General features: G+C 41.9%; 1 protein-coding gene across 7 annotated transcripts in view; it reads right to left on the minus strand.

Moving 5' to 3' along the window:
- The window catches only part of lpar1 (lysophosphatidic acid receptor 1), a 112,820-nt gene that overhangs the window by 48,125 nt on the left and 39,331 nt on the right, over positions 1-25,364 (minus strand). For 4 of the 7 annotated variants that reach the window (XM_048527849.2, XM_048527847.2, XM_048527846.2 and 1 more), the window contains exons 2-3: positions 18,665-18,777; positions 8,950-9,694 (exon numbers count right to left, since the gene is read on the minus strand). In XM_048527849.2, the coding sequence (XP_048383806.1) occupies positions 8,950-9,685 (736 nt within the window). In that variant the 5' untranslated portion in view covers positions 9,686-9,694; positions 18,665-18,777. Of the gene's footprint in view, positions 1-8,949; positions 9,695-17,233; positions 17,335-18,664; positions 18,778-20,543; positions 20,637-20,965; positions 21,062-25,364 lie in introns of those variants that run through there. The other 3 variants (XM_059644218.1, XM_048527848.2, XM_048527850.2) reach the window with 3 other exon arrangements.

Raw genomic sequence — 25,364 nt, forward strand, 5'->3', positions numbered from 1 at the left:
ATCCAACCGACTCCACTGCTCTTTGTGGTTAAATATCCAGCCACCCCGCCCCAATAAACCGCAAAGTGCAAGAAATTATCCTTCTCCATTTTGAAGACAAATTTGACTTGGGAGCGTCCAGCAGAATTGTCATTATTACTTTAGCCCTGCCTTGGTGTGAGCAAAGGCAATGGCATTGGACAATACTGCCTAGCTGAAAGCTTCAGAAATACTGCAAGAATGGATTAATTAAGGAGGCAAATAATAGAACAAAAAAGGTTTTCTTTAAAAGCAAAAACAAACAGTCAAAATGACATGTGAAATTTTTCCATGAAGTTCCCCACCAGACAGACAGCCTGATGGACAGGCATCACTATCTGATTGACAGAGGTTAGTGACACAAGGTCAGAGCCCAGGAGTGGTAACCTACAAAGGCAGCACTTTTTTTGCAGCTTTTTCTCCCCCTTCTTTGTCAGCATTTGTTGCTCATCCTTAACTGCTTTCTAGGAGGTGAGGAGTCATTCTTGAGCCCCTTCAGTCCACCTGTTAGGCAACACTGACAGTGCTTGAATGAGTTCCAGGAATTTTATGCAGACCCAATAAAGGGATAGCAATATAGTTCCACATTAGGACGATGCGTGTCTCGCAGAGGAGCTTACAGTTGCTGTTTTCCTTTCCCATACACCTACTGCTCGTGATTTCCTAGGTGGCAAAGGTCACTAGTTTGGACCTGCTGTTGCAGCCAGCGTATTGGCAATGTTGGCCTCACTAATTATTGGGCAATGGTAACATACTATTCCTCCCATTGCCCACCCACCCACGCACATCACTGGATGTTGATGGGAAACTAGGGTGGGTGGGAGGTGGACACGGCATCTCTGGCAAAGGGTTGATAATCTTAGAATAAGAAAGGTGTCAGACAGTGAAGGGGCTGGAGAGGCGATCACAGGGGTAAAATCATGACTACGGGGCAAAAGGGGAGTAGAAATTAGCAATTTTAAACTGGAGGAAACACTTCCAGCTCCTGAGCACTGTGATGTAAAGACAGTCCTTCTTGTTTTTAACCTGAAACAAGATTCCCAAAATTTAAATGAAAAGGACCATTTTTATACAGTTCTTAAAATTCTATATTCTATTTCAAATAGCCTGTTGGCTAACAAAGCTGGTACAATAAAAGCTGCTCTCGAATTTAAAATCCATCATTCCACATTTAAATAAACGTAACCTGCACTGTAACATTCAAAATACAACAATTCACAGGTAATCAGTTCAGCTTGGTATTGTTTCAGCATGGTATTCAACATGTTTATGATCATTCATGCCCAAACACATACATACACCCTCACTGATTCATGAATTTCTGACCTTGTTCTTTTTTTTTGCCTGTAAACCAAATCAATGAACAAGTGGTTTAACTGTGAATAGAGCCAGTAATACCTGGCAGAACCCTATCAAAGAAACAAAGTCAAAAAGTCTCTTTTAATGTTTCACAACAGTTCCACACTGTTCAAAATCCAGGCTAGGAAGGAAAGGTAACACTGTGCTAACTGTGACATGGCAGTTAACTACCTTGGGCCCATGCCAATGTCTACATTCTATGAATTATTAGCAATCGACGCCAACACGCTTTAAAGACCAGCCAAACAATTTAACACCACCTCAAGTCTTTCACCAATCGCTTTCTTGCCAAAACTCTTTGCAATCTGTGCCCATTGATGGCCAACTGCAAACCATTTTGCATCACTCTTTCCTCGAACCATGCTTCTGCCAGGAATGTTCACTAGAGAACAAGGAAAGACAACCTGGAAAATTTGACTCTGTCTTCCCTTAACCAACTTGCCACCATAGAACCTGCAGTGTGCTTGGAGTACAATGGAAATTCAACGAACGGTCTACCAGCAGCAGAAGCAATTAGGAAAAACGTATTTTTTTCAAAAAAGGGAAGCTGCTCAGCACTTTGTACTTATAAGGAGTCCAAAACTAAAAGTCATAAAACACAGAAGATTTTATACATAAATCTAATTAGTAGCTCAAGTCAAACCTCTTAGCCCAGAGGAGAGAAGACAGACAGACAGACAATGGAGCTTGCTATCCCAGGGAGTGGGTGAGATAAGTGGCAAAAGATGCATTCAAGGGCAAGCTGTTCATGAGTAGAAAAGAATGGAAGGATATGCTGTTAGTTAGCAGCACTGAAAATGAAGAGCAGCTTTCATTAAAATAATAGAGAACCCCGCTTCCAATGGGGGCAGAGTCACTAACCAGTGGACACAGATTGATACATGAAAACATTTTCCAGCACAAGGTCTTGTGATGCAGAATGCACTGCCTGAGAGGGTGTTGTGGAAGCAAATTCAATAACATTCAAAACAAATATTATAAAGGGGGAAACGTTGGATGGCTGTGGAAGAAAAGGCAGGAGAATGGAAAGAATTGGACAGTCCTTTCAAAGAGCTTACTCTGCACAATGAGCTCTTTCTGTACCATGATTCTGCAACTTGTGATTCTAAAGCAACCCTTGGTCAGAAATAATCAACATTTTGTGCTGTAAGAGGGACTGAACAACTATCAGCAAACCGGAAGGACATATCATTTCCGGTTTATGGCAGCTTGTGGGTTCTACTCAGACTTGAAGCAAGTGAATTTTGTTCAAGCTTCACCACAGGATCATTAGTGATGTCCATAAATACCATTTCAAAAATACTTAGTTATGAAAAGGATGGGAGATTAAGTTTTGGGAACTAAGCAAGGAGAATGAGGGGTTTTGTCAGGAAAAATGCAGAGCGACTTGGGCTTTTTTTTTTTACAAACAGTTTCAAAGTGATAATTAACAAGTTAAAAATAAACAAACTGCGAAGTTATGTTATGAACAAAAAAAAAAGCTCATTCAGATTGCCTGAAACATATTGGCAATGGCCCATAGTATATCAGTGAATGGCTTACTTGGCAGCTTTAGATGGTCATAATAAATTTGAGATATTGTTTTTAGGTTACAGATCGCAAAGAGAGATTTTTTTTTTAAAAACTGTCTATTCTCCTCCAGCATCACCAAACATACCATTGGCTAAAATACAGTGTAAGCCATTGACCAGGTTTCTCAGCTGATGGCATTGCACAGTTGATAGAAAGGTGAGCTGATGGTCAAGTTTTCCTTTAAAATTATTTAAGTGTAGGCTTCTCAGAATTAATCCAGGGACTAGGTCAAGTGGACCAGGAGAGTTCAAAATTGCCAGCTTTTCCTTAATAGCTATATCTAAAAGCCAAGCTTGTAAACTCCACAACTAGCATACCTTTATAGGGGTCTTAGGGTGATCAGAGTGTCAAAAGTGAAAACATGAAGTGACACACCCTCACAAACAAATTTCTCTTTGCAGTTCCACAAGAGCAACACCTTCTCTGCTTTTAGCAAAGCAAGTGAAGGAACCAGAAATCAATACACCTTCTTCTATTCAGAGTGGATTCCTCGCCAAGTCCTGAGGAAACTGAAATGTAAACAAATCAAAACATGCACTTCCACCTAATGCCATCTATTTCCTGCCTATTTCACCCAGAAAATGTCTTCTTGTGCGTAAGCTGGAAGTGAAACTTCAATTGCAGATCAATGTGACTCTCAAGCTGCAGGAGCAAAGTGGCAGATCTGGAATGCATGCACAAACCCAATTTCAATTCAAACTTGTGGAACTCTTGGGAAATAATTTGAAAAGCTGAAAGCCAGGACAATTGAACCATTTTGATAAACGATTAGGACACTGAGCCACTTATCAAAATACAGAACTGTCCCAACTAAAAACTATAGCACCTGGCCATTGTTCTATATCCTCGAATGGCCCAAGCCACTTCAGAGAAAGCTAAATATAACAAGCCACATGATGAATCGAGGCCAGGTGACCAAAAACTTGGTCAAACTAATGTGTTTTGGGACATTAAAAAGGAGGCAGGCAGAGGCAAAAAGGATTAAAGCAGGGAATTATTTATGTCAGGCTAAGCCAAGGCATCCACTGGGAGAGTGAATGAAAATAGAGGATGCCCAAGAGCTCAGAATTTGAAAAGAATTCAGAGGCAGGAGCAGGTTACAGAAAAGAGGGGGCAAGGTCATGCAGGGATCAGAAGAGACGAGAGCTTTCCAAGTGAACCTTTACCAAAATCTTGAGCTATGAGCATGTGGCTGAGTGACATTTCAGGAGAGTTAGGAAACGTGAGGCAAGATGTTGGGTGAGCTCCAGTTTACATTATGGTTAAAACAGGAGACCAGACAGGAGAACACGAGTATAGTCAATCCAGAAGTAACTAGGACCACGGCTGGGGCTATCAGCAGCAGATGGGCAGTGTCTAATATGGGCATTGGTGCTGATGGAAGCATGGTAAGAATCTCAATTTTGAGTCAAATACAATGTTAAGGTTACTAAGAGTCTGGTCAGCCTCCGGCTTTTGCCAGGCAAAGGCATAGAGTTAATAATTAGTAAAGAGTGTTTAACTGAACTGAAGACAATACTTTGCTCCTCCCACTACTTAGCTGGAGAAAATTTCAACTCATCCTCTGCTAGATGTAGATGAGGAGCTTGACAATATAGAGACTGCGAGAAATCAAGAAAGGTGGTGCCGAGAGCCAAATGTCCTCAACGTACAGATGGAAACTAAAGTTGTACTTTTTAAGTGGAACCGTTGAGGGGCAGCAAGTTGATGCAAGATACAATGAAGCCAAAGATAGCAGAGACGTTAAAGCTGATGGCACAGGAGTGGGAAGAGGAGACACAGCAGGTAATTTGAGTGAACGAACAAGAATAGCACCAGAGGATTGCAATCTGACCTAGCTGAACAATGGTGCACAGCCATTGGACACATATGGTCTAGTCAATAGTGTCAAGAGAGTGATACACGTGGAGAAGGGGGTGGAGGGATAAAGCACCAAAGTCACAATTTTTTTCCCTTCCTAATCCTCACCTTTGTTTTGAGCATGTTTTTGGTCACCTATTCCGACATCAGCCAACATGACTTGGTATCAAATTTGGTTTAACAGTGCATTAATTGAAAAGGTGCCTTTGTAGATCACTTTCAGCCAAATAATAGTTCCTCTGGACACCGTTAGAGGAGAAATCCTGAAGTAGGTGGGTGGATATTCCATCAGTGTTTTTCTACCAGTTCATTAATGAATGGCCAGATCGAAATGTGTTGATTCAGCCTCAGGCAAAAAACACAATCCAGTTCAGTTGTGACAAGCAATAGTCTATCCTCTAGCAGTATGATAAGGTTAAAACATGAACAGAAAGTGTTTATGTTATTGAAACATTACAGAATCATAGTATTCCTCAGTGTGGAAGTGGGCCATTTGGCCAATAGAGTACACACCAACCCTCTAAAACACACCGACCCAACTCCCTCCGTAACCCTGCATTTCCCACAGTTAATCCAGCTGCACATCTTCAGACTGTGGAAGATTTCCAGTGCACCCAGAGAAAACCCATGCAGACACAGGGAGGATGTGCAAACTCCAGACAGTCACCCGAGGGTGGAATCAAACCTGGTGCCAAGAGGCAGCGATGCTAACCACTGAGCCACCATGCCATCCAAATCAGTAGACAGTACGCAGCAGACACCAAGGTAAAATCCCACTCTGACAGGTGGAGGGGGAAAAAAAGTTTGAATTAAGTGTCAGAAAGGGTGACCATGAAACTACCCTGGATTGTCCCATCAGGTTACCTAACATTCTTTAAAAGGAGGAGAAGATCAGTCATCCTTATCCAGATGGGCCTAAATAATGATTCCAGATGTACAGCAATGGGTCAATCTTGAGCAACTCTTAATTGTCTTTTGAAACTGCCAAACATGAAGGCAGCTCACCAGTGCTTTCTTAAAAGGCAAGAGGGGATAGACAAGAATCTAATTGTTCCAGTATCCATAAAATCAAACAAACAGTCAGAGAGAAACACATTGGGGGGAAAAAAAACCAAGTGTTTAGGCATCCAGTGGGAACAAGAAGATTCACATCAGAACAAGGGATGTAAATAAAATTTTTGATTTCTTTTAAAAAGAGATTTACTTTTTGTATTGTATTGCATCCACTCAGAAGTAGCAATAGAGCTGCAAAGGTGAAGTCCAAAGACAGAAGCAGATCACCTTGAGGAATTGTCACACCTCATGCCCCTTATCCCTATTACTGGGATCCTTAGCAGTGGAATTCCATTACTGGGATCCTTAGCAGCAGAATTCCATTAACTAACATTAAAAACAGAACCCAACTTCTGAATGCATGCAAAGTGCTACAATGGGCCCAAAGTGCAGTAGGAATTGGAAACAGTCGTACAATTTGATACAACCAGCTCAGGACACTCTCACAAATGTGCACCACAATCACATCAGGAAAGGCATTATTAGACAGATTAAAGGGGAGAAGACATGAATGAATTGCTGGCATGTGCATCACAAGTGACCAAATAATCAATCGACTTGCCACTTCCTCACCACACATTTTGCATTGATCCTGCTGCCAAAAATTTAACACAGGAATTTGCTGAGAAATTATTCAGATTTGGCAAATTTTTTAAAAATGCATAAAAACAATTAAAATAGCATGAGCTATCAGGGCCCCAAGGAAAGCCTATCCTCCTGACATCATGAAAATTAAACACTTAGTTATTAAGAACATCAGTGACATGTGCTAAACACAAGCCTGTTTTCGAAACTACAACAACGGAAGCTTTTCCCTTTTTAATGCAACAGCTTCCGATGCCTTTAAAATAAAAAGGAAATTCAAAAGGTGCAGAAAATACCACAAGTTACTCAACATTTGAATTTACTCCGAGCAACTAGTGCCCTGGCACTTATGACTTGCAGTGAGGCAATGGCATAAGGTACCTGTGCATTCGCATCGCCAAACAATTCACTAAATCAATGCCTGCTATAAGTAAAACTAAATGTTATGTTACATCTCAAAGTCAATATACTTTTAAAAAGACATATTTCTTTATTCTTTCAAGGGACGTAGGTAGCATGAGCAAGCCCATTGTTATTTGCCCTTGAATTGAGTCACTTATCAGGCCATTTCAGAAGACAGTTGAGTGCCAACCACACTGTTTGGACCTCGAGTCTCACATTAGCAAGGCTAAGGACAGTAGATTTCCTTCCCTAAAAGAATGCTCATCGACCAGATGGGCTTTTACAACAAAGATAGCAGTTAATGGTGGCCACAAAACCGAGGCTAGTTTACAATTCCAGATTATGAATTGAATTTAAATTCCATCTGCATCACAAATTTGAACCCACAACCCCAAAACATTAACCGGATCTCTGGATTACTAGTCCAGCAACATTACCATGACAGCAATGTCTCTCCATGACTATCATTGTATGCGACCCAAGGGGATGGAAGATCTCAGACTCCATCTTATCTTGGGCCACTTGGAGCGCGAAATGCTGATGAAAGCATACTACTCTTAATCACTGAATAGCTTAAAATGTTAGCTCATACACTAGTATGTCTGTGAATGCCTTATTTGTGTAAATATACACACAAGCAAATTGCGATAGATGTCTTTGGAATCTTTCAACAACGCGCTATCCAAGCCATAGTTCTGTCATTACAAGAACTAACATGAACATTGCCACATCAGGTAAAATATCCTGCTGATTGCAAACACACAATAAAAGTCCAAGAAAGACAAACAGGACTCTGGCAAAGACCGCTGCAAAATAAGCTTCATATCTTTTCCAGTGTTAACAGCCTGAAAATTACCTTCTTTCCAAATGTTAACTGATTTGTAACAGAATGGAGTACAACAGCAGATATCCCTGCGTGTCACCATCCTGAACCAACTAGCAATTCGAAGGGAAAGGAGTTTCTTTCATCATATTAACAAAGAGTTATGTTTAAAAATGCTGACCGATACTGTTGTTGTGCAGGCTCAGAAATGTTGATCCATGACACTGCCTCACAGTACCAGGCATCTGCCAAACTGATAACGAAATACTAAAAGGAAACAGCAATTCCTTTAATCAGTTTTGGACCACAACCAGACAATGACTGAATATCTAAATTATGAATTTGTCCTTTGTTGTTTATATCAAATGTCAATACTGACAACAAAACAGACCTAAAATCCACAATGGAACCATCTTCTGCTAGCCACAGAATTAAATAGCATTCACAGTGCAGCCATAGGCCATTTGGCCCAACTGGTCCATAGACACCTCAACTATCTTCCCACTGTACTTCTGGTCACCTTGTGACCATATCCTTCCATGACTTTATTCTTCACGTACTTATCCAGATTTCCCCTGAATACGTCTACACTTTTTGCCTCAATTACTCATAGGTGTGATTTCTACTTTCTCGCTAATCTTGAGATAAAAGAGGTTTTGCTGAATTCCTGCATGTTTTCCTCAACTGCCCAAATAGACCTTTTCAATTTTAAAATCCTCTATCAAGTCACCTCTCTGCATTCGCTTCAAATAGAGAAACAGGGCCTCAGCTGGGATTCCCCTTTGGTAACACACCCACAGCTCTGATATCATCCAAGCAAACATGTCTCATTGGCACTAGTTTAGTACATTTCCTCATAAGTGAAAAGAAAGCTGACTGCAAAATAAAACGTCAAAACATAAAAAGGCATATTCCTTGAGATTGCACTAAAACATTCAAGTTGAAGGACAGCAGATTAAAAAATCCTGCACAAATTGACAAATGGATTAGAACTGGAATTTTTTTTTAAATCATGGGGTACTGAAGGATGGACCAACAACATCCATTTGGACAATATTACACAATCACATAACAAGCATCTCAATTCGTAAGGACAGTCAGAAAGACAAGGCTCTTGTTTTTTCAGAAGCAGAAGTGGATCCCCAGAACAGGCTCCAATTTTCACATTTGCTGTTGTGCAAAAAGACCTTAAAACCTGAAGACACAAAAGGGTGAAAAGGAAAACGGCACACTGCAATTGTTCAACAGTGTGTAAATGGGAGAAGCAAGTCACTTACCAAGGACTATAGCAACTGTCTTCAACAGGCTCATCATGGTGTCACGGTTTCTGCGGGGCCCTGAACTGTGACGAGACATTCTCATAGTCCTCTGTCGCACATAGACAAAGATGTGGGCGTACAGGACCACCATAACAACGAAGGTGACCAGATTGAAAATAGCCCAAAAGACCAAGTAGGAGCTGCTGTAGAGCGGTGCCATGGTGGAGCAGATATTGATGTCGCAGATGCAATTCCAGCCCACGCTGGGGATAGCCCCCATGATGATGGCCATGGTCCATATCACAACAATCACCACCACGACACGACGGTTGCTCATCCTGGTGTGCAGCTGCATCCGGAACACCGTGATGTGCCTCTCGATGGCAATGGCCAGCAGGTTTGCCACCGAGGCAGTGAGGCTGGTGTCTATTAGGCCCTGGCGCAGAAGCCACGTGCTGACAGTCAACCTGCGGGTGTTGGGTCCCGTGTTGAACATGAGGTAAAAATAGGCCAGGCCGGCAAAGAAGTCCGCGGCTGCAAGATTCGCCATCAAATAGTAGATGGGAAAATGGAAGCGGCGGTTCACATAAATTGCTATCATCACCAGCAGGTTAGCAAGCATTATAAAGATGCACACGGTGATGCCCAGGCCCATGACAAGCTTGCTGATTGCATTCCATTCTTGAGCTAGGGGTTTTTTACTGTTGTTGTAAAAAAAGGCAATGGTTTCATTGTAGTAGCAGTATTCCTCCATCCTGGCAGCCTATGGCAAAAACAACAAGCAAAATTAGTTAAGTGCGAGACAAGAGGCAATGATTTGAATCGCATTAAACACTGCAGCTTTGGCCATCAAGTTGAGATTTAAAATGCAAAAATAGTTGCCAGACTTCATTTATTTTCCCATCAGCATTATCATACCATGTGCGCATCATGAGACCATGGCTAACAAAGTCAACAGCTATGCTGCTCACTGTCTACCCAGGGGAGTTAAAGGGTGAAACTTTGCCAATATAGGGCATTTTGGGGCATATGCCATCAGTTTCGACTTTACCCTCCAAGCCATCAAGGTCAAAACGTTTGACATTGTGAGCTGGCCGAAGTTGTGCATTGGGACCACAGAGTGATGGGGTTAACTGTTGATCTCAATTAGAATTTTATAGGGCTCTCTGGGGCCTCTCTCATTCTTCTCAACTGCAGTGAACATAGTCTTAATGCAGCCAGCCTCTCCTCATCTGTCAGTCTTGCCATCCCAGCAAACAGTCTGGTAAACCCCAGCCAGACCAACCTTGCTTAGATAAGGAAGCCAAAACTGCACACAATACTCCAGGTGTGGTAGCACCAAGGCCCAGTATAATTGCAGCAAGACACTCTTGCTCCTGTACTCGAATACTTTCACCATAAATGGCTTCCATACCATTTGCCATCTTCACTGCCTGCTGCGCCTGCATGCTTACTTTCAATGACTGGTGTATAAGGACACCCAGGTCTCATCGCACTCCCACCTTTCTGGATCGATTGCCATTCAGATAATCATCTGCCTTCTAGTGGTTATGGTGGTGGTTGTGGAAGTGGGGAGGGGGGGGGGGTGTTGCGGTTGGGGGTCACTACCAAGTGGATAACCTCACATTTATGCACATTATACTTCACTTGCCCACTCACTCAAAAATTTTGCCAAGTCACATTGACTTTTTTCTGCATCCTCCTCACAGGTTAACACTCCCTCACAGCTTTGGGTCATCTGCAAGCCTGGGGGACATTATGTTTAGTAGCCTCATTGAAATCATTAATATGTTGAGATAAGTTAATATCAGAAAATTGTCAATTAAAGTCTTAAAGGGTAATTATCCAGTTAGGAGATTTAACTTGCTGTAGTGTGTTTAATGGGCAATTAATATGCAAGCAATTTGGGGGTAACAGGGAAATTAAAGACAAGATGCCAGTTAGGAAAGCCAACTGGAGGAGCACAAAAATCAATGGGCAAGGCTTACAGTTTCCATTTTCGTATCTTCAGGTCCTGAACTTGTAAGGTGAGTTTTGTACATTTCAAATATGCCACAGGAAAACTTGCTATCTTAAAAATTTAATTGAATTTAGAATGAGTCCATCAATTTTGAATGCCCCCACAACACTGACGTGGGATTAGGACAGCATTTGCCACAGAATGTAAAATAAAAGCCGATTTCACAGTTCATTCAAAATGTCAGATGAGCCACTGTACAAAATAGCTCTATAAAATAAATTAGCTAATAATAAATGTATGGCTTGACTTGGTTTCTGAAGCTGTTTAACTGTTTCTACTAGATTAACATTGATTCCAGTGAAATTACGTCTACTAACAGTGAGGGAAAGTGCATACAAGATTCAAAACTGCAACAGCAAAGGTTGTAGCTTTACTGCAACTTTGTAATACATCACTTTCCTGGATTTGGAATATTTATCCATAAAATCAATGCTTTAAAGATACATTTCTGTATGTCCACGTAATTTCTATCTTTTAATCTCTATAAAATTAGAGCAACATACCATTCAACATTTCAGGTGTCTATCACAGCCAGATGTTTTACTCGATTCATCACATTAGCAGATTTGCAAGTTTACTGTCGACATGAAGCTGAAGCTACTTCACAGCAATACAAAGTTGGAAATGTCATTCCGGTGCACAGACCTGAACTGCATCCAACTCAAAGAAGACGAACATTCCCTGCCACAGAGTCACACAGCATCACTGCAGTGTTAGACCTGACCACATTGATTTTATAAACGACATGGTGGATGTCAAGTGAAATTTCTTGACACTGATACTGCACTATTTCCATACACATCACCTAGTACCCCTCATTAAATACCACAAAGAATTAATAGGAGCAATGCAGCTGTCAGGTCACTTGAAATTTTGTACTTAACTTTATGACATTGTTTGCCACTACAAGAATGTTAATACTGTTACACAAACCAAAGCAGTGACCACAATATGCTGCAAGTAGTAAAACGTTTCTACTTGTTGCTCTCTCTCTCTATCTCTCTCCCTCTCTATCTCTCTCTCTCTATCTCGCTCTCGCTCTCGCTCTCGCTCTCGCTCTCGCTCTCTATCTCGCTCTCGCTCTCTATCTCGCTCTCGCTCTCTCTCTCTCGCGCTCTCTCTCGCGCTCTCTCTCTCGCGCTCTCTCTCTCGCGCTCTCTCTCTCGCGCTCTCTCTCTCGCGCTCTCTCTCTCGCGCTCTCTCTCTCGCGCTCTCTCTCTCGCGCTCTCTCTCTCTCCCCCAAACCTCTTCCGTCTAAATAAGAGAGCTCACAAACTCCGCCAATTCTACTCTCTTGTGCACCCCATTCCAACTTGCATCACTCCACCACAGGTATGAATTGTATAACATTGTGCTTAACTAAATGCGGATGGAGAGCATTGTTTGTTTGTGGTGTGAGAATAACATTGATGGATCTAGTCTTGGGGCTAGACAAGCTGGTCCAGGAAACAGGCTAATGAGGTGGTCACTCTGCTCAAGTGCCTACCTCTCGTCTACAGCAGGCCTCGTGCCTTCCGCTACCAATGAGTGCCACATCATCACTGATATTTTAAATTAATTTGTTATAAACTTTTGTTATTTGTTAAAATGCCTCTTTTACAGAGGCTGGTAGCTTCTAATTTGCTTTAGCTGGCTTCAGTTCAATATGTTTCTTTTTAGTATAAAGAAACACTGGTGTGGTTGAGCTATGAAGTACATAATTCTTATGTTTCACTGTGTGAATAATTCAAAACTTGATAAGTGGTTGGCACTGGTTTCATTCTTAATCAGAAAAGGTCCTAAAACATTCTCAGTCTACCTCTCTGCCTCAACACCTCCCTCCTCTCAAGACATTCCTTAAAATCTTGCCTATTACCAATCCCTAGCATCTCCTATAACTCTGTGTCAAGAGGTCAAAGGGAAGTTGAATACACATTTGAAGGGCAAATACAAGAAAGGCGATAAGGAAAAGTACCTGGACTAGACAATGGGGAAAGGAAGAAGGGAACTGGATAGTAGGGAGCTATAAAGTACCTAAGCAGAAAATGAGGTGCGGCTCCTCAAGCTTGATTTGATTTATTATTGTCACATGTATCTAGGTAGAGTGAAAAGTTTTGTTCTGCATGCAATACAGGCAGATTATAAACATACAAAGATCACAGATTGATTGAACAGAGTGAAGAATGCAAAATAATGGCTGCAAAGAAGGTGCGCAAAAAGCAACATCAACATTAGAATTGAAGTTTGAGAGGTCCATTTAGAAGTCTAATAACAGCAGGGAAGAAGCTGTTCTTGAACCTGCTGGTACATGTGTTCAAGTTTTGCATCAAGCGTTGCTGGAACACCACAGCAGGCCTAGGATGGAAACATTAACAGAGGGCAATGTGATTTATTGAAGTTACACCTTCTGCAATAACACGGGGAGTTGCCATGGAGGCATGTGGGGAGCAAGTACAGAGACTGTTTTTACCATGAGAAACCTATGTAGCCAAAAAGTAGCAAGTATTAAGACCATGGGCCATTCCCGCATGGGCCCCAGCTATGCCTGCCTCTTTGTAGGTTACGTGGAACAGTCCCTCTTCCGCACCTACACAGGCCCCAAACCCCACCTCTTCCTCCGGTACATTGATGACTGTATCGGCGCCGCCTCTTGCTCCCCAGAGGAGCTCGAACAGTTCATCCACTTCACCAACACCTTCCACCCCAACCTACAGTTCACCTGGGCCATCTCCAGCACATCCCTCACCTTCCTGGACCTCTCAGTCTCCATCTCAGGCAACCAGCTTGTAACTGATGTCCATTTCAAGCCCACCGACTCCCACAGCTACCTAGAATACACCTCCTCCCACCCACCCTCCTGCAAAAATTCCATCCCCTATTCCCAATTCCTCCGCCTCCGCCACATCTGCTCCCACGATAAGACATTCCACTCCCGCACATCCCAGATGTCCAAGTTCTTTAACGACCGCAACTTTCCCCCCACGGTGATCGAGAACGCCCTTGACCGCGTCTCCCGCATTTCCCGCGACACATCCCTCACACCCCGCCCCCGCCACAACCGCCCCAAGAGGATCCCCCTCGTTCTCACACACCACCCTACCAACCTCCGGATACAACGCATTATCCTCCGACACTTCCGCCATTTACAATCCGACCCCACCACCCAAGACATTTTTCCATCCCCTCCCCTGTCTGCTTTCCGGAGAGACCACTCTCTCCGTGACTCCCTTGTTCGCTCCACACTGCCCTCCAACCCCACCACACCCGGCACCTTCCCCTGCAACCGCAGGAAATGCTACACTTGTCCCCACCTCCTCCCTCACCCCCATCCCAGGCCCCAAGATGACATTCCACATCAAGCAGAGGTTCACCTGCACATCTGCCAATGTGGTATACTGCATCCACTGTACCCGGTGCGGCTTCCTCTACATTGGGGAAACCAAGCGGAGGCTTGGGGACCGCTTTGCAGAACACCTCCGCTCAGTTCGCAACAAACAACTGCACCTCCCAGTCGCAAACCATTTCCACTCCCCCTCCCATTCTCTTGATGACATGTCCACCATGGGCCTCCTGCACTGCCACAATGATGCCACCCGAAGGTTGCAGGAACAGCAACTCATATTCCGCCTGGGAACCCTGCAGCCATATGGTATCAATGTGGACTTCACCAGTTTCAAAATCTCCCCTTCCCCTACTGCATCCCTAAACCAGCCCAGTTCATCCCCTCCCCCCACTGCACCACACAACCAGCCCAGCTCTTCCCCCCCCACCCACTGCATCCCAAAACCAGTCCAACCTGTCTCTGCCTCCCTAACCGGTTCTTCCTCTCACCCATCCCTTCCTCCCACCCCAAGCCGCACCCCCAGCTACCTACTAACCTCATCCCACCTCCTTGACCTGTCCGTCTTCCCTGGACTGACCTATCCCCTCCCTACTTCCCCACCTACACTCTCTCCACCTATCTTCTTTACTCTCCATCTTCGGTCCGCCTCCCCCTCTCTCCCTATTTATTCCAGTTCCCTCCCCCCATCCCCCTCTCTGAAGAAGGGTCTAGGCCCGAAACGTCAGCTTTTGTGCTCCTGAGATGCTGCTCGGCCTGCTGTGTTCATCCAGCCTCACATTTTATTATCTAGCAAGTATTAAGAACTTATTCTCAGGTGGGGAGCTGGAGGTGAACACTATAAATGCATTTATGGGGAAGCTGGAAAAGCACGGGAGAGCGCGAGCGAGCGATTGAAATAATGGTGTAAACTGAAAATTGATTAAAACAAATTGGGACGAGGTGCCAAAAAGGAATCAGACTTGAAACTTTAAATCTTCCTCACACCACAGGAAGTGGCAGACCTGCTGAGTTTCTCCTGCACTTTGTTTTTATTTCAGATTTCCAGCAGTATTTTGCTTTTATTAGATTAGGAAGAAGCTTTTGTGGAGCTAAAGGCCTGTTGGGCTGAATGGTAGTAAATTCTATATAAAGAAAAGTTACTCGTAATGGAGCTAGCAGCATTAGAGAAACAAACTGTAGTTCTAGTTGCACTCCATTGTATTGCTGTTTAAAAAAAATCATCATACCACATCCTCTGTAAGAACAGAGGGTTAAATTTAACTTACTAGACCTACTTCGAGTGGAGCTCATAAACTAAAAAAAACCCAGGGATTTTGTACACCTGAATGGAGTTTTAACTCCAGGAGATGATGTGATGCTGTAGTCAGACTGAGAGATTCCAAGTGACACCAGTGCAGGATTGGGAGTTGCAAATTCAAGGTCATTGGGTCGGATGGGGTTAGGGAAAAGCAAGAGAGAGGGAGAAGGAGAAACAGCCTGATCAGTGGTCAGGGATGGCACTGAGGGGGAAAGGCACTTACCCACCAACTTAACATTACTTGCCAAGGTTTAGCTGTCAGGGTTCCATGATAATCTGCAAATTTGCTGTCCACACATAAACTGAATGATGAATACAGACGAAGTTCCTCATTTACAAGACTTAAAAATGTTAACTTACCTCCTCGTCACCAAGCCCATTACCCTGCCCCCAAGATCCTGCTACCATTCAAGTCAGAAGTGGTGAGGGGTTTACAGCCCAAATTCAGATTTGGAAATCTTTAATCTCCACATCACAGAAAACCACCAGTTTGTATCAGCAGGGTGTCAAAAATTCTCAGTCAAATATGGCACAATGCAATATGTAGCACTTTTCCCACTGGGGAATTACTACAGTTTCTTATTTATAGTCATTCGTAAAATGTTTAAGTGGGCGCAGTTCTATTTGTGGAATGTAAAACATGTTTTAAGAATGCAAAAGTCTCAACTAGGATTACTGCATACTTACTAACACTTTTAGCAACCTCACTCAAAGTACTTAAAAAGTGACCAAAGCTCATTCCTCAGATTTTGGCACTGATTGTGAGATCTGGCCTTCAGAGAAAATGGAGTACAAAATTAAGACTCAAGCCTCAAAAGGATTTTTAATCTATGCACTTTCAACACATCTTGGTCACATGCCTGTCCTCCATTTTAACACAAGCTCCAATACTTAATTCAATGGATCAACATTCATGTAGCACCCAAAGGAATATTACACAAATGTGCCAAGGTCTTTGTCAATATTAGGCCCAACGAGGTGGCCTCTTGGCCCAGCATGGCGTGCTCTCAGCCTGTGATCTCTCAGCAGCCCAGCACATTACCAAGTACTGCCCAAAGACCAGTCTCTTGGCCTGCCATGGCCTCAGCGTGGACCTCTGGCCTCGAGGTGATACCAGAGTGATCTCTCGGCCTCAGGAGCACTGAGGTGAAGACAGGCGCAGTCTGGAGTCAAGGCCCAGTGCAAGAATGGACGGGGTTGGAAGACTGTTGTTCTCAACTTTTTTGTTTTCTCCATGTTTCAATTTATTCCTAAAACCTGCAATGCTCGACTTTTTTTTACTTTTTTACCCCCCCGCCCCCACCACCAAGTGCTGTAACTGAAAATATTGCACCTAAGATAGTGCCATACGTACCAATTTGTACAGTTTTCACTGTACTCAAATGAGTGAATGCAAAAATCAAGCTAATTCTAATTCTAGCCATTAAATACCCCTGCACTACAGGTAAAGGAAGGAAAGAGTTGATCTTTCACTCCATAATGCCAAAAATGAACCAGAACAATAGAACTTGAAACACCCTGTAAAGCTAAGAATTGTAAAATCGACTGTTCAACTACCAAAATCAACACTACTGGAAACAACCACTAACATTCTTCCATTTACACTTAAACAACTCAAACTGCTCCGTTTCTTTTTTAAACATTAACTTTATTTTATACTCACTCTTGATTCTTAATCCATGTTTACTTGTGTTGTATCATTACTGCTTCGCTTGTTTAGGAGCTAATAAGCTCACCCTTTTGCTAAGTCAAGAATTAGTTCCTGTTAAAACAAAACAAAACTTAGTCCGGGAGAAAGAAACTTACATGGGGAGGGACTCTGTTAAATTAACCTTGCAGCAATCAGCCAAGTGGGCAAGTGAATAACCAAGAGAAGTCAGTTTATCCCTCCTCATTTGGAAGCTTATTGATTTTGGGGTATCCTGCCTAGAACCGCAACAAATTGGGATCTCTCATCCGGGATCTGATCCTAACCATGAATACCGACCACCATTGGATTACAGAGTTGCTGGTGTGGACTCTCAGCTAGAAATCTGGAACCCTTCCCTTTTTGACTGCAAATGTTGAGATATAAAACACACAGGCACCGAGATAAGTTTTATCAAGCAAACAAATCTGCAAGACAGACAGCCTAGGCAAAGAATGTGCTATGGTTAGAATGCAAGAGTCATGCTAAGTCAAGATGGGCAAACTAATGTAGGAAGCATGGAGTATTCTTACTGCATATGCCAGTTACACTGGTTGAATCATCTCAGCTGGATCATAACTTCTGTTCTATGAAAACACGCAGTTCATTGACATGAATCACGCCTTGCCCATCAGGTATTCGAGCAGAAAGTGACCGAAGAAGAGAAACATGTGCAAAAGTTAAGATATCCAGTTGAGGTCACCAGAGGTGATATTATTGTTACTGACACAGATTACACCATTGTACCAGCAGATAAAAAGGCAGTGTGTGGATCAATTCCCAGAGGCCAGGCTTTGCAACAGAAAACAACTTGTACTGTACAATCCATGGCAAGGATCAGATTCCTACTGAGCCAGCTACTACCAGCTTCCCTCTGACATGTCACACCAAAAGAACACTGCAATATGTCATTATCCAAAATTTGTAGTATGGCTGTTATTTTGCTTAGACCCTGATCAGTCCACTTCCACTGAATTACCCAATTGTTACTTCTAAGGTTCAGTGCCTTTACCATTTCCAGATGTGGAAGCCAACATTAGTGTTTTCATTGCTCCACCTTTGTATTTTAAGTTACCGAACACTTCAGCTCTGAATTCCCTCCCTAAATCATTCTGTCCTCCTAAAAGCAGCTCAATCTGGCAGGTTTCAAGAAGCAAGTTTTTAGTCACCTGTTTAAATATCACCTGATAAAGCTTGGAATCAAATGTTGTTTGATCACTCTCCTGTGAAACACTTCAGGAATTTTACTGTTATTTTGCCTGGAACTGTGAGAAATTGGGACTTCTCATCCAAGATGTGATCAAAATAATGAATATCTTCCACCATTATATCATAAAGCTGCTGGAGTAGGGATTCCGAGTGCCATAACATTCCCAGTTGTTGTTGTTTCCTTTGTGCAATACTTGCCTTATGGTTCAATAATTGTTGCTTAATCGCCTCTTCAGTTTAAAGTTGTGCAGGTCTGCTTTTAAGCAAGTTTCCCCAAAAGGCACAGAGTCTCTTTTCCGTTCCACTGGGACCTGAAACAATTAATATTAACATACATAAGCCACCAACTGCTTTAAAATAACCAAACTGAAAAATTCAAAAACCTCACACCAACATCATCAGAAATTCTAATTCTCTGAGCTTGTATTGTTTTATTCTTTGTCATCACACTGATGCAGATGAAAATGCTAAAAAAAAACACACACTTCCATAATTTTGGAATCGCAGGATTAGACTATAAACAACTATTTGCTGCATTTAAAGGGATTTGGTGAATGCAAACAGATTTATTGCTCAACCAGATGATGTATGTTAAATGAGATGGTTGCTGTCTGAGGTAAAGCAAAATGATTCCAAGGCACAATTTTGATCAAGAATGGGGAGGGTCATACTGAACGCCAAAACGAGAGCAAGTTGGCCAACATTAAGCTGTGTTCCAGTGTCTCATTCCAGTTTGTGGAAACTTGCTATGTACATATGCAACATTTTTCACATCGTGACAGTCAAATGCACTTCAGGAGTACATCATTGGCTGGGAATGGCTTTGGGATGTCCCAGGTTTGCAAAAGGCATTTGATAAATTCCAATTCGCTCAAGAAGAAGCCATCGACAATATCCCTTCACATTTTGTACAGATACGAGGTGTCCTTAAAATGGCATTTGCACAACTTCAGCTTTCAGACTGGCAGCTCAGTATTTTGGGGATTAGGGTGAGGTGCCAGAGGATGTGGCAGTATGCTACCTGACAACAAAGTCTATCTAAATGCACCATGCAATTACACAGGGTTAGTTTCACAGAGTAGCTTTCCAAGGCTCTACTACTAAAATTAATCCTAACTCTATGATAATTAAAATCTAAATTGGCTCATAAAAACCAAAGGAACTGCAGATGCTGTAAATCAGGAACAAAAACAAAGTTGCTGGAAAAGCCCAGCAGTTCTGGAAGCATCTGTGGAGGTAAAAACAGTTAATGTTTCAGGTCCGGTGACCCTTCCTCAGAACCCAGTTCTTTTCCAGCAACTTTGTTTTTGTTTCTAAATTGGACCATGCTATAAATTAAACCCCTCATGATCAATTGGCACAATATTGAGGATGACATGTATCTGGATGGCCCAAAATTGTAATTCCCAATGTACTGGGAAGGTGCATCAATCAATAACATTTCACACGGATTATCCACGTTCTTTGTTCCATGCTGACTGGGCTAAACAGCCTCCCAACCTGGCAATGCCTCGGTTTTAAACTTCTCATTTTTACATTCAAATATTTCTATGTTCCCATCCTTCCCTATTTCTGAAAATCTCCTGGCCATAACTCCTCAGAGATCTCAGCACCTTCCCACACGGCCTCGACTTGTCCATAATTTCCCTCACATCATCTGTGCTTTAACCTGCCTGGACCCGAAGCTTGAAACACTGTCCCCAAAGCTCTTCCCTCCCCTCCTTTCTTACTTCCCTAGTGTCCTGGCCAATATTTATCACTCTATGAACATCATAAAAACACATTATCTGTCTTAACTTATTGTCACCCAAGGGAGTTTGCTGTGTGCTAATTAACTGCCACGTTTCTTACACTACAAGTTATTTCAAATCAGACAACAATAACACAAAGGAGACAACCAGAAGGAAGTTTAAAATCAAAGAGTGACAATAAATTTTACATTTCAAAAGTGCTTCATTGGCTGAAAAACTTACTGGAACACCTCAAAGTTGTGAAAGGTGCACCATAAATCACAGCTTTATTTCCCCAAATTCCCAAATGTCTGTTCAAGCTCAGCCAAGTAAAATTCCAACTTTACCTGTCAGCCTGATCTTGCTCAAGCTACACTGGGTTCCAGTAAACAAAGTTTATCACGTGCTATTTAATATACTTTTGATGAGAATCTGCAAATTGCCAGGGCCCCCCTCTGTAGTCCATATGCAGCCTCAACTCCAATTAAATCAGATCAGCATCAGCTCTCTTACTGACACAGCCCATCAACTTCCCCTTCAATTCTTTATTCTTGCTGCAACTCTCCAGTACAACACTGCCTTAAAATCTACATGTGATTGTCACCACTTCTGTATGACTGCAACCTAGAGGCAAACTATCGTTAGAGCTGATGCACAAGTGTACAATGTCGTGATTGATGAGAAGTCTGACAGCAAGGGTACAAAGGGCACTTTGGGAAAAAAGGGTTTTTAAAAATCATTCAACGTGAATAATATTTTTTGCACTCACACTAAAAGATCATTGGCAGTGGAAATATTTCGAGTGGGTTGTAGTCACTTCTCTTCACTTGGAAAACAAAACTTCATAACTTTGTACAGTCAGCTTTACTACATTCAGAATGTTCAGGGCTGAAATATACGCTCTCACATTTGACAGGTTCCTGCCCTTGTTGTTTAATCATTAAGCTTTAAGCAGTCGTGGAAATCAATTGACTGTATCAAAAACTCCCAATTACCTTTGAACTTTGATCTGCAAGCTGTTCAAGTAGAACTTCTATTGGCCAAGAAACATCAAAATTAGTGTAACCAGTTCAAATCTACGCTATGTACCCATTTTGCTTCTGTTCCTGCCCATTTTGTTTTAAATAAAAACACCTCATTCACATTAATTCTTCCTCCCTCTGGGAACATTAAACATACATAAAACCGAGCAGCTTGTCTAAGGGCAGGTGATAATCTTTTCTTTATCTGCCTTTTGGGAGGTGCACAATAGTGAGTCACCTGCAAGCTTTGCCCATCAGTGTACAGTTGGACACTCTGCAACACAACAGCCAGTCTCAGATGCCAACTTGCTTGGGATCACTTCTATTTGTTGCAACTTTGTAACTGAATAGCCTAATGCCAGTCCGGCCTGATATGAGCTTTTGAATGTAATATCTGAAATGTAACAGTCAGGTATAATAAACATTTGCTGGATTCTTCAAAACCACATTAGCTTCCCCTCCTTTCACATGTTACATAAGCACTACCACATAAGATACTAAAACCTATAGGAAACAAACTGCATATCAGACTACAGTGATTCAAGATGGTAATTCAACCCCACTTTCAAAGAGCAATTGGGGATGGGCAATATTCACATCTGAGAAGAATTCCTAAAATGTGACCTGCTACCAATCTGACACTACTGCTACTGAAATCTGTAGCAGAAGGAAGTAAGTGTTTTTCATATCATCACCAACAGGCTCTTTGCCTTAACCCCATCTCTGTTCAACAACTGTGTTTGTCACCATTTTTCCCTTCTCAATTTCCACTCCAAAATGCATTCATTCATTCTTTGGGCACTAATCTACGGTAACTGAAGACCAGAAGTAGCCAGTCATTGTGTGCAAGCCCAGAAAGTAGGTATTGGCAAACCATTCAAGGATTTGATGTTATATGTTATATGATATATGATATATGAAAGGCAGCCCCAAACCTGATCTTAGCTTCAACCAATGAATGCTATACACTTACTCATGGAAGTCACTACTTAGCTATGAAGGAAGAATTGAAGTTTTCATTCTTGAATTCAGAATCTGAAGCCAATTGGTATCCCTCCAATACAGCCCCAACATAAATCAATAAACCGAACGTACAGAATGTTACCTAACTCAAGACTTTATACTCTGCACTGATCAGCTCTACTTTGTTAACAGGTCTTTGACAGATCACACTGCATTATGAGGGACCAGTCAGATATCAAGTGCATTCTGCATTTCTGAAGGAAGTTGGACCAGAGACTTCTTTCAGAAATGCAGAATATTTTCTCTCGTGTGAAAAGTAGGGAGGGAGTGGCAATCTGACAGTGATTACCACTCAGAACATCTGCCCCTAAGTTAGGCACTGCTCAAGTTAAATACTGGTCAGGACACTGGCTTCTTTTAAAAATAATAAAGGCATATTTTATCTTCAGCTAATCATCAAAACCAATTGAGTCATCATGAAGGATTTTTAATTGTTTGAATTCAATAGCCTGCATCTTATTCCAGTTAAGACCTTCTTTCCATTCAAAATTATACTTTTCTCTACAAACGAAATAAGGACTGGGAACAGAAATGGTCATCAGCTCTTTGAGCCAACTTCGCCATTTAAGGAAACCTGAGCTGACCTACTGCACCAAATCCACTTTCCAGTTCTTCCAGAATACCTTGATTCCTTTGGTCTGAAGATGTATCAGTGACAGTTAAATGCAAATAGTTGACAATGCCTTTAACATAGTAAAACATCCCCAGTGCTTTAACAAAACACTTCAGACTTCGAGGAATGAAAAGTGATGATTATGGCAGATAGCCAAAAGATCAGTCCTGAAGGAGGTAGAATTTAAAAAGGAGGAGAGTAAAAACGGTAAGTACATGGGACAGAATTCCAGAATGTAAGGTCAAGGTAGCTGAAGGCATGGGGATCAAAAAACAGTAACATTGTGTGTGAGTAAGACCACCCTGGAATAGCCTTGTTCTGATGCTGCAGAGCTGAACATCACTGGGTACAAATATCTCAGTATGGGCAGAGTTAGAAAGGAGGACAGTCCCAGGGCTGGTTGGGGCCCTCGCTAAACAGCGTCTTCGAGATCCCTCCCCCACCACATTGAATTCAGAGAAAAATGAAAAGTCCAGAATTAAATTTTATTTTTATCTACTTCGCAAGTAAAGTCTAATTTGGCATCCTATCAACCACTCAGCTTGCCCTGGTCATAAGAGTCTGGAAAGGAAACTGTAAATATCACACTGAGATTAAATACACTCAAATAGACAGAGAGCATATGGATATGAATAATTGAGAATATAGTTACACTAGGTAATTGTTAATCAAATTCAGAGCCTATTGTAAGATTACTGTGTTTAACTGTGCTTAGTATGTAGGTGCAATGAATAGTTACTTTTAAACTTAAGCCTGAAGACATTCTTTGACTTCCCTTCTCCTCAACCAGTCTATCTCAAGCCCAGAATGCATGGTGTGACACAAATATGTACAAAAGAAATAAAGTATCTATACCATAATTAATACTTTCCCATGGATGGCATAATTCTGGAATTACAATAAAGCACAACCAAAGACAGTTCAAACCTGTCGTCAACATGAACCAAATGGCATGATCACTCACGCCAAACCACTGCCAGTGACCAAAGGCAAATTGCCAAGATAATGGAACATGATGCACAGTAATAGTGCAACAGTCACACAACTATCTTGACCTTATATTTGAAGAGCACTACAGGATCAGTAACTCACTCAAAAAGAGGTACAGTGCTTCTCTAGATCTGCAGAAAAGTCCTCACACTGGATTATTCCCCATTCAAAACAAGTCCTCACAATGCTCCATTAAGATACAAAACAAAAAGGAGTGGGGGGGGGGGGGGAATGAGCTAGTGCTATTGATATAAACAAGTCCCGTGTTGATGTTGGACTGAGTCTCTGGATATTCTTGAAAAAGGTCATTAAAGTCCTTTCAATGCACTTTCATCCAGACCTTTCCAAAGCCAGTTCAAATGACAAGAAAACAGGGGATATCAACATTTGTCTACATACGCTGTTGGAATTTTCTGGGAATGCGGCTCAAGAATTCCAAGCGCTCAAAACATTTGGTCAAACTCAACGGCGAGACCACATTTCTCCAAATTGGCATGGTATAATAGCATGGCGATTATGTTAACAAACCAGCAAAAATCTAGAGATTCAGACTACTAATCTGGAGACACTTTCAAATCCCACGTGGCAGTTGGAGAATTTAATATGAACTAATTAAATAATTCTGGAATTACATAGTGAGTATTGGCAATATAGGTACCATGAAATTCCAGACCATCATAGAAACCTATTGGATTCACTGCTGTCCTTTTGGGAAGGAAACCCATCATCCTTACCCAATCTGTTTCAAATGTGACTTGAGACCTACAACAATATCGTTGATTGCTAACTGACCTGTGAAATGACCACAAGCCACTCAGTTCTATCAAAACCACTAACAAGTATAACCTCCATGCCCTTACATGACAAGTCTGTGGCTCACCACCACCGTTTCAAGGGCACTTAGGGATGGGCAATAAATGCTGAACTAAATAGTGACAGAATCCTCCCATGTATAAATAAAAAGAAATGAATAAGAGTCGTAACTGATTCTTTTGAACTGTAATCACATTTTCTATAGCCAGATGTAGGCAACAGGTCTGCAATATATAGCTTTAAATAATTATGGGCATGTTATAAAATGCTAAATTAAACAGTTGTAAAACACACACACACACACACACACACACAATCTACAGCATTAAACTTTCTGCAACACTAAATGACTTAAATGCAGTCCATTTTCTTGAACTCAGGTTGACGGAGAATCACTGCCATTACAAACCTTGATTGGAATTTGGGAGTTCATTGGACTGGAGAGGAAAGGTCAATGTTGCTAAATAACATGGCCATGTTGTGTGCCCTTTCCTTTCAATGGTTATTTTGTATCACATATTAGCATGACTGTTGCAAAATTGTGTCAGAATTTGAATAAAGCTTATAACTGGATTAAAGACCACTAGTTTCTTTATTGGATGGTTTCCAAGGCAGGCATTGTAAAGAAAGAGAAAATGTCAAATGACATCTTAACTCTCTCGTTTCCAAGTACCACGATAAAATAGACAAGATACTTTGTAATTTGG

Source organism: Stegostoma tigrinum, chromosome 3 (genome assembly GCF_030684315.1).
Source record: "Stegostoma tigrinum isolate sSteTig4 chromosome 3, sSteTig4.hap1, whole genome shotgun sequence".
In the NCBI taxonomy this organism is placed as follows: domain Eukaryota; kingdom Metazoa; phylum Chordata; class Chondrichthyes; order Orectolobiformes; family Stegostomatidae; genus Stegostoma; species Stegostoma tigrinum.